At 42.6% G+C, this 14,386-nt stretch overlaps 1 protein-coding gene across 1 annotated transcript in view; it reads right to left on the reverse strand.

Annotated features, from left to right (window-relative positions):
• LOC124789078 (beta-2-syntrophin-like) overlaps positions 1-14,386 on the reverse strand; it is a 335,827-nt gene that overhangs the window by 34,121 nt on the left and 287,320 nt on the right. The window contains 1 exon segment of the mRNA XM_047256368.1: positions 9,132-9,310. Coding sequence (XP_047112324.1) covers positions 9,132-9,310 — 179 coding nt within the window.

A 14,386-nucleotide genomic window follows, 5' to 3' on the forward strand; every position in this document is an offset into this window, starting at 1 on the left:
ACTGAAATAGTGGCCTAACAGGAGAATCCATCAGCCTTGAACTGCACGACAACCTAAACATACAGAGGGGAATTTACATCTTTCAATGGTGGAAAACTTAGCAACTGTCAGCTGAAGAGAAGGCACAATGGTAAAAAAATAATACATTGTACAATATCTAGTAGCAATTATTATTATCTAGTCAACCAGATTACGTGCTATAGTGAGGGTTGACTGGGAAGATAAAAATAACCATACCATCCAAACTGCATCAATAATAACTGAAGATTTACAACCAGGAATGTTCATTTTGTGTTTTGCTCCATGAAGTGTCCCAAGCTGTGAGGCAGAATCAGTCAGTCAGCAGTCAGCTGAGAATGAGTAGCCAGTTACCACATAGCACCTGCATCTGCATCTGGAGTTCAGCTTTGCATGGCAACTGGGCCAAGATGCCTTATTGCGGTCATGTAGGGAATACAACTGTGATTAAATAGTGATTTTAAAACATTTACAGACTATTTGATCAATCAGCCACTACCCATTTCCATAGTTAATAACCATTCTTTGATTGCTACCTACAACTGCAACAGACACGTCACCAGCAGAGCACTAGCACAGATGAAATAAATGTTTGTCATGGACTGAGCTCTAAAATATATGGAGGAATAACTGATTATTCAAAAATTGTTCCTCCTGGTAACAAACTAATTATGGCTATCCTCAACTGAGCACAAGTTGCAACATCATGTGAGAAAGGTTTACTATGAGATTTTGCTATAAGAAATACTGAATCGCCCATCACTGACACTGTGCCTCCACATAGCAAAAATTAAACGCAGAATGATTATATTTTTCTCTCTTCCCTAAAAAGAAAGTAGTACACTGAGGTGATGAAAGTCATGGGACATCTCCTAATATTAGGTTGGACTTCCTTTGCCTAGCATAGTGCAGCAACTTGATGTGGCATGGACTCAACAACGTAACGGACTCCCCTGTAGAAATATTGAGCCATGCTGCCTCTACAGCCATCCATAATTGTGTGCCGGCCGCAGTGGCCGAGCAGTTCTAGGCACTACAGTCTGGAACCGCGAGACCGCTACGGTCGCAGGTTCGAATTCTGCCTCGGGCATGGATGTGTGTGATGTCCTTAGGTTAGTTAGGCGTAAGTAGTTCTAAGTTCTAGGGGACTCATGACCTCAGAAGTTAAGTCGCATAATGCTCAGAGCCATTTGAACCATTTGATGTGTTTGGTCACAACACGTCAGTCCTAACTTGTGCTGGTCAGATGTGGTCAATGGAAAACTTGTGAAAGTGTTGCTGTTGCCAGCGCAGGTTGTTGTGCACGAACTGACTTCTTTATTACGTTCTATAAATGTTCAGTGGGATTCATGTTGGGAAACCTGGATGGTCAAATCATCACTCGAATTGTCCAGAATGTTCTTTGACCAAATCTCAAACAGTTGTGGTCTAGTGACATGATACCGTTATTTTGGAACGTGAAGTCCACAAATGGCTGCAAATGGTCTCCAAAATGCCAAACATACCCATTTCCAGTCAGTGACGTTCAGCTGGACCAGAGGACCCAGTCCATTCCTTGTAAACACAGCCCACACTATTATGGAGCCACCATCAACTTGCACACTATCTTGTCAACAACTTGGGTCCATGGCTGTGTGTGGTCTGCACGATACTAAAATGCCACCATCAGCTCATATGAACTGAAATCAGGACTCACCTGACCAGGCCATGGTTTAGTCATTAGGGTCCAACCGATATGGTCATGAGCACAGGAGAGGCACTGCATGCAGTATTGTGTTTGTGCTGTTAGCAAAGGTACTCACATCACTCGTTTGCTGCTATAGCCAAATTTCACCACACTGTCATAACAGATACATTTATCATGTGTTCTACATCAATTTCCACTGTTATATCATGCAGTGTTGTTTGTCTGTTAGCACTGACACCTCAACGCAAGCACCATTGCTCTTGGTTATTAAGTGAAAGATATTGGCACTACATTGTCCGTGGTGAAAGATAATATCTGAAATTTGACATTCATGGCCACCTCCTTCACACTGCAGATTTAAGAATATTGAATTTGCTAATGATTTGCAAGATGGGATGTCAGGTGCATCTAGCTCCAACGATCTTTCCCTGTTCAAAGTTGTGACATTCGCCTGCTTTATTACCTCGTTGATTGTCCTCAGTGTCAATGTACTGCGTTGCTACACTGGCTGACAAATGTGTGTGTGGGGGGTGTAAGTACAATGCTGACTACTTTAAATGATGTAGCTGACAGGTGCACATTTGTGTTTCACTTTCACTGTTCACAACCCCCCCCCCCCCCCCAATAACACACAGTTACATGGCCAGTGCACTATTGTTTAACTTTCAATAAGCCTCATTAATAGTTTGCAGGCAAACATCCACATACTGCTACAATAGTTTACTGTTTAACATCTACAAGCAGTAAACACTTAACCACACAGATCACAGTATTTTCTGGGATAATATGGTACGTATTGAACAGACACTGTCATTGTTTTAACACACGGCCTATTTGTATTACACTTATTTGACAGTTAAGTTGATGTATTGTTGTTAATCTAACCAATACATGTTCATCACCTGAAACTTGGGATCAAGAATCGGGCCCTTATAAATCCTCACAATAACAGGCACTGAAACTACACACTGTTCAATGTTTAGTTTACAAAAATTACAATTAAAACTAAACTCATTAAATTAACCGAATACATAGACAAATTGCATTCTTTTAACAGTTTCTTCTACTACAAGGGTTAAACTGAATTATTTGTTTAAATGATGAAATTAACATATATAGTTACGCGAACAATACTTTGATGAAACTGAAAATTACTTTGGAATTAATTAAGGGCTGGCTTTGCTAACATGTTTCTGAATAGAGCCAAATAGATCATTTAAGAATACTAGTGTACAAAAAAGGAGAAGGAGGAATTTGAAGATGACATGCAAAAGCAGCTAAATGGAGGTAATCAGATTATAATAGGGGACCTCAATGCACATGTTGGCACAGACAGGAAAGGATTCGAGGAGATAATGGGACCAGAGGGCTGGGGGAACCGAAATAGAGAAGGAAAATTGTTGCTGGAATTCTGCAAGAGGAATGGGCTGACGATCGCAAATTCCTGGTACAAGAAGAGAAGTAGTCACAAAATAACTTGGTACAGTGGGGACTGGTCCCAAACTTCAGTAGTAGACTATGTACTAGTGGATAGGCAGATGATGAGCAGCCTCACAGATGTTAAGGTCATTCCATCTGAGGCCTTAGACAGTGACCATCGGCTGTTGGTAGCCACCCTGAGAGAGAAAAAAGATAGGAGGGCAACAGATATACAGGAGAAAAGGTTGAAGACATGGATGCTGAAAGAGGATGAACGGAGGACCCAGTACCAGACACTGATCAGGAAGAAGCTGCCAAAGGAAGATCAGAGAACAGTGGAAGAAGAATGGGGAGATTTTAAGAGGGCCCTAGTTGAGGCAGCTGAGATTGTGTGCGGAAGAACTAGCACAAAGAGGAGAAGTAAGGAACAACATATGTAAAGAGGCAGTACTTCGAAAGAACAAAGCCTTCAGAGAATGGTTCCAGACCCGAACAGAGGAAGCTAGGGTAAAATACAAGGAAAGCAAGAAAGCGGCACAGACCAAAGTAAGGGCGGAGAAGAAGAAGTGGATGGAAAAATGGACAAGAATGTTAAAAGAGGACAGTGAAGGGAACAAAAAAGTACTTTACACCATGGTAAGAAATAAGAGGAACGGCAGAAGCGAGTGCCTGAGGATCATGGATAATAATGGAAGAGTTGTGGAGGAAATGCATGAGCTCAAAAAGATTTGGAAGGAGTACTTTGAAGATATGTTGAATGCCGCCAAGCGGGTAACTAACAGCGATGGAGAGCCTAAGGCAGCAGACGATGATAATAGTGGGGAAATTGATGATCTAACTTGGAATGAAGTGGAAGAAGCCATAAAGAGGATGAAAGGGGGCAAGGCACCAGGTTGGGACGAAGTAACAGTGGATATGATACGAGCAGCAGGAGAAGTAGGAACCCAGTGGCTATACAGAGTGCTGAGGGTGGTGTGGAAGGAGAACAGAATTCCTGAGGATTGGAAGAAAGGAATTATAATCCCGATCTTCAAGAAAGGGGATAAAAGGAGATGTGAGAACTACAGAGGAATCACCCTGCTATGCCACTGTGGAAAAATCTATGAAAAGATCCTGGAGAAGAGAATAAGAAGCAGTATTGAAAGTAGACTGCAAGAGGAGCAGTACGGTTTCAGACCGGGAAGATCAACAACGGACCTCATATTTGCGGTAAGGCAACTGCAGGAAAGGCACTATGAGTACGGGAAGGACTTAATCATGGCCTTTTTAGATATTGAGAAGGCATATGACAGTATCTGTAGGGACAAGCTCTGGGATGTGCTGAACGCAAAAGGGATAGATGAAGAGATAACACGAAAAGTCAGAAAAATGTATGAGGGAAGTGAGAGTTGTGTGAAAGTGGGGAGGGAACGTACTGCATGGTTCAAGCTGGAAAATGGGCTGCGACAGGGAAGTGTACTTTCGCCTTTATTGTTTATTATTGTTATGGATGAAATCCTACAGCAAGTGTCAGATGCAATTGGAGATCATAAAATGAAAGCAGTGCTTTTTGCCGATGACCTGATGTTATGGGGAAATTGCGAGAAGGAGGTGCAAGAGCAGTTAGATGCATGGGAGGCAACGGCAGCACAATATGGAATGCATTTCTCTGCAAAGAAAAGTGAAATAATTGTCACAACAAGGAAGACGAATAGGCCAAATGTGGATATAACTTGTGGAGGGGAAAAACTACAAGTGGTAGAGAACTTCAAGTACCTGGGAAGCGTGATTGAAAGTAAGGGGGGAAACGCATTGGAAATAAATGAAAGGTGCAGAAAAGCAGGGCAGTTCTACAAATGCATTAGGGGGCTTATTTGGAGCAAGGAGGTGCCACAGAAATCCAAGGGAATTATATACCGAACCTACTTTGTCCCCATATTGGCATACGGAAGTGAGACATGGGTAATGCACAAAAGCGACAAAAGTAGAATACAGGCTAGTGAAATGAAGTTCCAGAGGAGCAGGTTGGGTGTAACAAGACGAGACAGATTGCGAAATGTGTATGTGAGGGAAAGACTAAAGGAGGAACCAGTACAGGACAGGATAGAAAAATCAAGACTGCAGTGGTATGGACACATGAAGAGAATGGATGAGGGAAGAATTCCAAAGAGGATGTTTGATCTGCAACTGGAGGGGAAGAGGCCCAGAGGAAGACCAAGAGATAGATGGGTGAAGGGAGTGAAGGAATGTGTGACGAGAAGAGGAGAGAACTGGACGAAGGTGGAAGAGGGGGAGTGGTGGAAAGACAGAACACGATGGAGAGGCTTGTGTTCCCGACAGACCCAGCCAGTGGCTGGAAACTGTCCAAGATGAAGAAGAAGATTAGTTATTCCTCCAAATGTTTATAATTAGTACAGAATTTATATTTGTTTATATGTCGACAACAGAATTTAAGTTACAAAACAATTACTGATTTCTCCCTACAGCAAAAGATACTACCTAGGAATAGTCAAAATAAATTACAAAATCAATTACATACAAAAAAATTAGCACAAAATTATATCTGGTGCTACATTCTTTAAAACTGAGGGCCAACCTTTCTCTTTTATGGAAATGCATATTATACTCTTGTATGGTAACAGTGTTTAGTCAGACATTAAAAAATGAATTTTAGAGAGGCAGATGGCAAAACAAGAGGGGAAGTAAAAATATCCCTGCTTGCTTAATCACAAAGTCTGTTAATTCCAACCATGTGGCCATAATCATGTTGGAAACCTTTTCACATGAATCTCTTGAGTACAAATGACAGCTATGCCATTCACTGTCCTTGTATATTTTGTGTATGTGACACTACTACTATCTGTATAAGTACATACCACTAGCCCATTACTTTTGTCACATCAGTGTATAATGCTGTGGAATAACATGAAGTATCGTTGCATTCACAGCCTGAATCCACATGCTTCTAATAATGTGCAATGTGTGCCTTGCCATGATTCCTATGCACAGAGCTCCAATCACTGAGTGTACCAAACTCACCTGAGTAACATCTGCCCACATCCGCACTCCAAGGAGTACCTTGCCTGCTGCATCCTAATTGCTGGCACTCGCTGAGTGCTGCCTCTCTATCACGTCATGTGATGTCACCAGTGACTTTGACATCAAGACCCCAACCTTGTGGGACAGTTACAACTAGGCCAAAATTTATCTACTACACTTCGATGGATGCTATATTGGCACCAAGCTATGCATCCAAGAAGTATTGTTTCACTATTCACAGTGATTCCAGAGGCTACTGTTATTTTCGTTTGTAGAGTAAGTAAACTTCTATTGCACTGGCTACCTGGGTTTCCATATCTTGCAGCATGCAACTTTATCATGTCATGAGGATTCTTAGTGCTCACCCAGGGTGGCCCTCCTCTCATGCACTCTTTGGTCTGTTGCTCACATAACACAGCAACACTCAGTTGTTCCTGTCTACTTCCTCATGTTACAGACTATGCAGTGCCATGTCAACACTATCCAACAAAACACTGATCTTCCACTGCAGCGGGTCATTTGCCCAACATCTGTGACATCTCCATAGTGGACGCGTGGGGCAATGCCACCCTTCTGCTGCAACAGCTTATCTACCCAGCTGCTACTTCATCCTAGACATGGACACAAAAGCACCCAATGCTCCATGTTTTTGACAAAACCTAGGAGCCATCGTCCTTCTGTCTCAATTGGCTGCAACAGCCTTTTTGGCCTTCGCAGTCTATAAGAACTCTCACAAACCAGCTCTTCTCCTCACTGGGTCTGGTCTGATGCTTCAGCCTATTGCCTTTTACTGTCTCCCAATCCTGAAGTTGACTCTTCTTCCATGTCCTATGCTCTTCACGGGACCAACTAACTGCTCATTATGCTGTTCACAATGGATCTCATGCTCCTGTACACCCTTCCTCTTCTGGGACATTTTCCCTGCTGCATCCTCCTGCTTCTCCTCTCTTTCTGGACCCTTCACACCCTACTGTGCCACAGGTCCAACTGGTTAGTGCATCCCAGATGCTGTTGTTGCACATTCCGATGTTCACAGAACTCGCCTGCCCAATGACAGTTAGCCCACTGCCAGTGCAACCACCAAAGCTGCTACCGCCATCATGGCAGCCAACTGTTGCAGTGCTTACCACAGTGCCACCACCCTGTCTGACCCTTCTCTCATTCTTCTGGCTTCTCTTTCTCTTTCTGTGTCCCATGTGCAAACCTGCTTGTGCTTCACACTCCAAATAGAAATGAACACTCACCAATGTGCACTCCTGTGCACCATCGCATACCAACACATGTTCCCAGGCACCAACGCACGCTCCCACACACCAATGTGTGCTCCCACATACCAATGTGAACTCCTGCGCACCACTGCATACCAACACGTGCACCAACATACACACTGACACATGCTCTCATGCATTATTGTACACCAAAGCATGCTTTCACACACGACTGTGCCCTTCCGCACACTACTACATGCTCCCATACATCAAATCATCCTTCTGCACCTTTGTGCACCACTGTGCTCTCTCTCTCTCTCTCTCTCTCTCTCTCTCTCTCTCTCTCTCTCTCTCTCTCTCTCTCTCTCACACACACACACCTTCAGGGTTCCCACATGATTGCTTTTGTGCTGTGGCTTCCTGGCAGGCAACTCTTCAGCATGCACCAATTTTCTATGGGTTCTCCTCCTGTGTCGCTCCAGCCTGGCTGCCACCCCAGCCATCCCCAATGGAATATGAACAGGTCCTTCTGGCACTTTCAGTGCTGCCCTTGAGGAAGTTTCATCACAAGCCTTGTCCACTAATCTCCTGTTGCCTTTCCACAACAGTGATCCAGCATAGCTCTTGCCACCATAGCAGCCCTTGCGCTGCTTGCATCCTTCCTCGTGGGAGTCTCCCTTTTTTACGATGGTTTCATCATCTACAGGGGAAAGTGTGCAGCACTGTATGACTAGCACCTATGATTCAACTACCCTTCAGACACAAATGTAGAGGAAGTAGCATATATTCATTGCCCGCTTACTACACGGACTCTGGAAATCACAAGGAAACAATACAACATAAATATAGATCTGCAGGATTCTTTACCTCCAAGTCTCCAGAAGTCACCACATGTCCAGTGGGTGCAAGTCTCGCTCCAACAAGTCACATGCCTCCCAGGTTGGTCCTAGTGTCCTTCCACGACCCAGCTATAGAAGTCGTGGCTCGGCCAACCTATGCCAGTTGCACACTGGAGCAGCTCCATGGCCAGGTGCTGACCTTTCACAGTTCTTCAGTGTGGAGCTCTCCTCATCAAGTGCAGCCCCAAGTCATCAGGAGTAATGCCGTGGCACCCCACTGCGGTTCCTCAGCACAGAGCTCCAATCACTGAGCACACCAGACTTGGTTGACTGACCAAGGACTTTCTACTATGTTGTGATGCTCACTACACTAGCACCAAGCCACATATCCAGACATCCATGAAGTATTCTTTCATTATTCATGGGGAATCCAGAGACTACTGTCCTATTTGCTCACTGACAAAATAATCTTATACTATTCTGGCTACATGGGTTTCAATATCTTGTAGTGAGTGCCTTCACCGTATGGACACTTTAATCGCCAGTTTCGCTCTGACCCATGTGATAGAGTTAAAATATTCACTCTACAATACCAATAATGAATGCCCTGCAACCATAAGAGAGATTTCAAGAGTCAACCACTGGACTGGGAAATGTACACTGCTACACTCCCTCAAAATGCTCCATTCTAACTTCTGGAGAAATGTCCACACAGACAGAACAGGGAGCAATAGAAAACTATGTAGATCAAAAGACCCAACCAAGTCCAGTTTCCAAACTCTTCCATCAAACACCACTGCCACCTAGCTAATGGCTCCACAATGCAGGCCTCTGCCCACTAATCACATGCACACTCACTATGCTGCAATACCCACCAGGCCACAGGAAACAGAAAATATTGCTTAATGTACACTAGCACATCAGATAACAGTAAGTACTTACGACAAGCAAGTTCTCGCTGGGCACTAGCACAGGCATGGCTGCCTTGTACAAGAGATCGCGCCCAGTTGGCAAGATCACGATGAGTTTCAGCTCGAAGATGATGTGTTACGACACCATCTGGTGTTCCACAACGGACACTGAATGTGATCATATCTGTCTGTCGAGTTGAGCTCACTAGCCTGTCAAAAAGTAATTTCATTTATTGGACATTGTGGTCTAACTTTCAATAAGATTCAACTAAAATAACCAGAGGAAACAGTATCACAAGAATCACTTGTTTAACATCTAGATGATAAATATAGTTTAGTGTCACTTAAGGCATATTTCATCACTTGAAATAAGGTGTCCTGGTGGCAGATTTTAGAAAAACTGCACAAAAGGAAAGTTGTACGAAAAGCAATTGCAGCAAATCAAGACTTGATAGGTCAAGCTATTTTATAATTAAATAAAAAGAACTTAAGTTTATGCAAGAAAAGTTGGAAAAATAAGCGTACATTAATTCAACATATACATATTGTTCATATTTACAGTCATTGTAACTCAGTTGCTACTTCCATTATGTTTACATGCAGATAGGAGTAACGACTAATTGTCTTCTAAAGCTGTTATTTTTTATGGTTTTTGCCAAAAACATTTCTCCTAATTGCGTTAGATAACTTCAGTAGTCTACAAAGAAATAAAAGGGATCATCATTTAGCTATGTGTGTTTGTTGTGAGGTATGTTGTTTTTCTTGGTTGAACATTTAGGTTCTCTTAATACTTACATTTACAAAATTGTGGTTTGGCACTTACTTTTATATCTCCTATGCTATATACATACTCATTGCCTCTTTTGTTTATCCAGTGAACCCACATATAGCACAGGAGACACAAATGTAAGAGTTAAACCACAATCCTGTAATTTTAAATGGAGTAAACATTAGGATAACAAAAATGTGATACCAGTTAATAACTCATATTTCACAATGAAAATATTTATAGTTAAAGAAATGATATCTTGTTTCCATATGAACCACTGAAAATGCCTAATCTGATTGAGTCAAATACGTTTGGTAAAAACAATAATAAAAATTCAGCTATGGAAGACAGATTATATTTATTCTTATTTACATGATAAACATCACTAACAAATACCGTGACATGGGTATCTGAAATACATGCCTAAGGGCACTGATGTAGTCTGAATTATGTGAACAAATGATTAAGACGGTTTCTACAGTGTACATCTACCCACTAAGTGGCGGCAGGAGAACACACACACACACACACACACACACACACACACACACACACACACACACACACACACACGAAAAGGTTTAACTTATACAAACTTTCAGACCAGTGGCTCCTCCTCCTGGCAGAAGAGTTGAAGGGGAAGGAAGAGGGGGTGAAGGAAAAGGACTGGAGAGATTTAGGGAAAGGGGTTCTGTCCAGTAAAGTCACCCAAAACCCCGGGTCAGGGCAGACTTACTGGAGGGACGAGAGGGAAAGACTGATTGTTGGGGACTGCACCATATCGGATTTGAAAACCTGAAAGCTTAAAGGTGGAAGATAGGGTAGTATGCAAGGAAGACTTACTACTAAAACGTCATCCATGAGTTAATAAGAGTAAGAAGCTAAGAGCATTGTATGTAACAGAGGTGGGAGGTGGATGGCGAAAAATAGACAGGTCAGAAAATGAGAGATGTAAAAAACTAAAATGGATTGTGTAGAAAGGAGTAGTTACCATGAATAAATGCCGAGACGGAAGGAATTAATGTAAATTAAGACCAGGTGGTTGGCGAGAACCAAGGTCATGTTGTAGCACTAGTTCTTACCTGAAGAGTTCTGAGAATCCAGTGTCTGGGGCAAGAATCCAGATGGCACCTATGTCATGACGGTCATGTTGTATAGCATGCTCTGCAACAGGATATTGTGTGTTGCAGTATACACCCTCTGCCTATGCCCATTCATCCTGACTGACAACTGAGTGGTAGTCATGCCCATGTAAAAGGCCAAACAGTGTTTACATAACAGCTGGCACATGACATGTTGTTTCACAGATGGCTCTCCCTTTCATAGTATATGTTTTGCCAGTTACAGGGATGGTCGCAGGGGTAGGAGCCATAGGGTAGGGAGATGAGTACAGAAGGAGCATACGGTCTGAAAAGAATATTGCGGAGATTGGGAGGGTGACAAAAATCTATTGTAGGTGTGGTGGGCAAAATCTCAGACAGAATGTATCTCATTTCAGGGCATGATTTTAGGAAGTAATCGCCTTGTCGAATTAACTAATTAATATATTCAAGTCCAGAATAATACTGGGCAACAAGTGGCATCCTCTGAAGTTGTTTTTTTTGGAGTAATGGGTTGGGTTTGATTTTTTGGGGGAGGAGACCAGGCAGCGAGGTCATTGGTCTCATCGGATTAGGGAAGGACGGGGAAGGAAGTCGGCCGTGCCCTTTCAAAGGAACCATCCCGGCATTTGCCTGAAGCGATTTAGGGAAATCATGGAAAACCTAAATCAGGATGGCCAGACGCGGGATTGAACCGTCGTCCTCCCGAATGTGAGTCCAGTGTGCTAGCCACTGCGCCACCTCGTTCGGTTTTTGGAGGAATCAGCAGTACCAGGATTGAATGTGATGGCCTAGGAAATCTACTTTTGAACTAGGCTGTTGGGATAATTACATCCAGTGAAGGCGGAGGTAAGAGTGTAGTGCTGTAAAGAGGCCGCATCTGAACAAACACGTTTGTCTCAAATGCCAAGGCTATAATGGAGGGAATGTTTGACATGGAAGGGATGGAAATGACAAAATGTAAGTACTGGTGTTTGTTGTTAGGTTTAATGTGGGCAGAAGTATGTAGCTGGCATTTGGTGAGGATGAGATCAACATCACGGAAATTGGCATGGGATTTGTAATATGACCATGTGAAATTTAATTGGGAGAAAGTATTTAGAGATTACAGGACCTTTAACAGGTCAGCCTCACCCTGAGTCCATATGGCATAAACCAAACTGGGGGCTGAAGGCTTATGAATTCCTGAATAGCCTCCTACAAGTGATCCATAGTGGCATAGGAAGGATCCACCCCAGTTCCCATGATCATACCCTTCATCTATTTGTATGTCTTTACCTCAAAGTTGAAGTAATTGTTGTTAAGTATAAAGTTGATTAAGGTGAGCAAGAAGGATGTCATAGGTTTGGAATCAGGTGCGTGTTGACTGTGGAAATGTTCAGCAGCAGACAGACCCTGTACATGGGGGATGCTGGTATAGGAGGAGGTGGCATCAAGGGTGACAAACAAGGTGTGTGGTGAGAGTGGGACTGGCACGAATTTCAGATGATCTAGCAAATGAGTGGTATCTTTAATATAGGAGGGAAGTCCTTGTACTAAGGGTTGCAGGTGATGATCAACTAAGGCAGATATATGTTCGGTGGGTGCTTCGAAGCCAGCAACTATAGGACAGCCAGGATGATTGGGTTTGTAGATCTTAGGAAGAAGATAGAGGTGTGTGGTTTGGCTGATGTAGGAAGTTCTATGGACTGAAGTATAGGTCCTTTTTAGGTGACCTAGGTTCATAGGAGGAACTGCAGGTCAGTTTGAATCACAGGTATGGGATCTTGATGGCACATGCTGTATGCGGAGGTGTCACACAGCTTACATTTTGACACTTGCCATCCGTTCCATGTCAAATGTTCTCTCCTATACAGCCTTGGCATTTGAGGTAAACGTATTTGTTCACATGCAGACTCTTTATAGCAGTAAATCACCACTCTCTCCTCAGCCATATGGAAATAATTATCCCAACATCCTAGTTCAAAAGCAGATTTCCAGTGCTATCCCATTCAATCCTGGTACGCTGATTCCTCCAAAAACAACTTTGGAACACACCACTTGTCACCCAGTATTATCCTGATCTTGAATGTATTAATCAGCTACTTCAACAAGTCCATGATTTACTCAAATCATGACCTGAAATGAGATACATTCTATCCAAGATTTTGCTCACCACACCTAGAATAGACTTGAGTCAACCTCCCAGCCACCGTGATACACTTGTCAGATCCGATGCTCCTTCTGTACTCATCTCCCTAACCTATGGCTCGTACCCCTGCTGCAAGAATTGCCCTATGCACCCTCGTACCACCATCTATTCCAGCCCTATAACTGGCAAAACACATACTGGAAAATATACTGGAAAATTGCTCAAGTCACATCAATACACAAAAAGGGAAGTAGGAGTAATTCATTGAATTACAGGCCTATATCACTAACGTCGATTTGCAGTAGGGTTTTAGAACAAATACTGTATTTGAATATTATTAAGTACCTCGAAGAAAGTGATTTATTGACATATAGCCAGTACAGATTCAGAAAATATCGTTCTTGTGAAACACAACTAGCTCTTTATACTCATGAAGTAATAAGTACTATCGACAGGGGATGTCAAATTGATTCCATATTTTTAGATTTCCAGAAGGCTTTTGACACCGTTCCTCACAAGCGTCTTCTAACCAAACTGCATGCCTACGGAGTATCGCCTCAGTTGTGCGACTGGATTCATGATTTCCTGTCAGAAAGGTCACAGTTCACAGTAACAGACGGAAAGTCATAGAGTAAAACAGAAGTAATATCCGGCATTTCCCAAGGAAGTGTTATAGGCCCTCTATTGTTTCTGATCTATATTAATGACATAGAAGACAATCTGAGTAGCCATCTTAGATTGTTTGCAGATGATGCTGTCATTTACCATCTTGTAAAGTCATCAGATGATCAAAACGACTTGCAAAATGATTTAGGCCTAGATAAGATATTTGTAAGGTGCAAAAAGTGGCAACTGACACTGAATAAAGAAAAGTGTGAAGTTATTCACATGAGTACTAAAAGAAATCGGCTAAATTTCTATTACGCGATGAGTCACACAAATCTGAGGGCTGCAATTTCAACTAAATACTTAGGGATTACAATTACAAATAACCTAAATTGGAACGATCACGTAGATAATTTGTGGGTAGACTGCTATTCATTGGCAGAACACTCAGAAGGTGCAACAGATCTACTAAAGAGACTGCTTACACTATACTTGTCCGCCCTATTCTGGAGTATTGCTGTGCAGTGTGGGATCCGCATCAGGTGGGACTGATGGATGACATCAAAAAAAGTAGAAAGAAGGGAATCTCATTTTGTATTATCATGAAATAGCAGAGATAGTGTCACAGACACGATACGTGAATTGGAGTGGCAATCATTAAAACAAAGGCTTTTTCATTG

The sequence above is a fragment of the Schistocerca piceifrons genome, chromosome 3 (genome assembly GCF_021461385.2).
Source record: "Schistocerca piceifrons isolate TAMUIC-IGC-003096 chromosome 3, iqSchPice1.1, whole genome shotgun sequence".
Lineage (NCBI taxonomy): Eukaryota > Metazoa > Arthropoda > Insecta > Orthoptera > Acrididae > Schistocerca > Schistocerca piceifrons.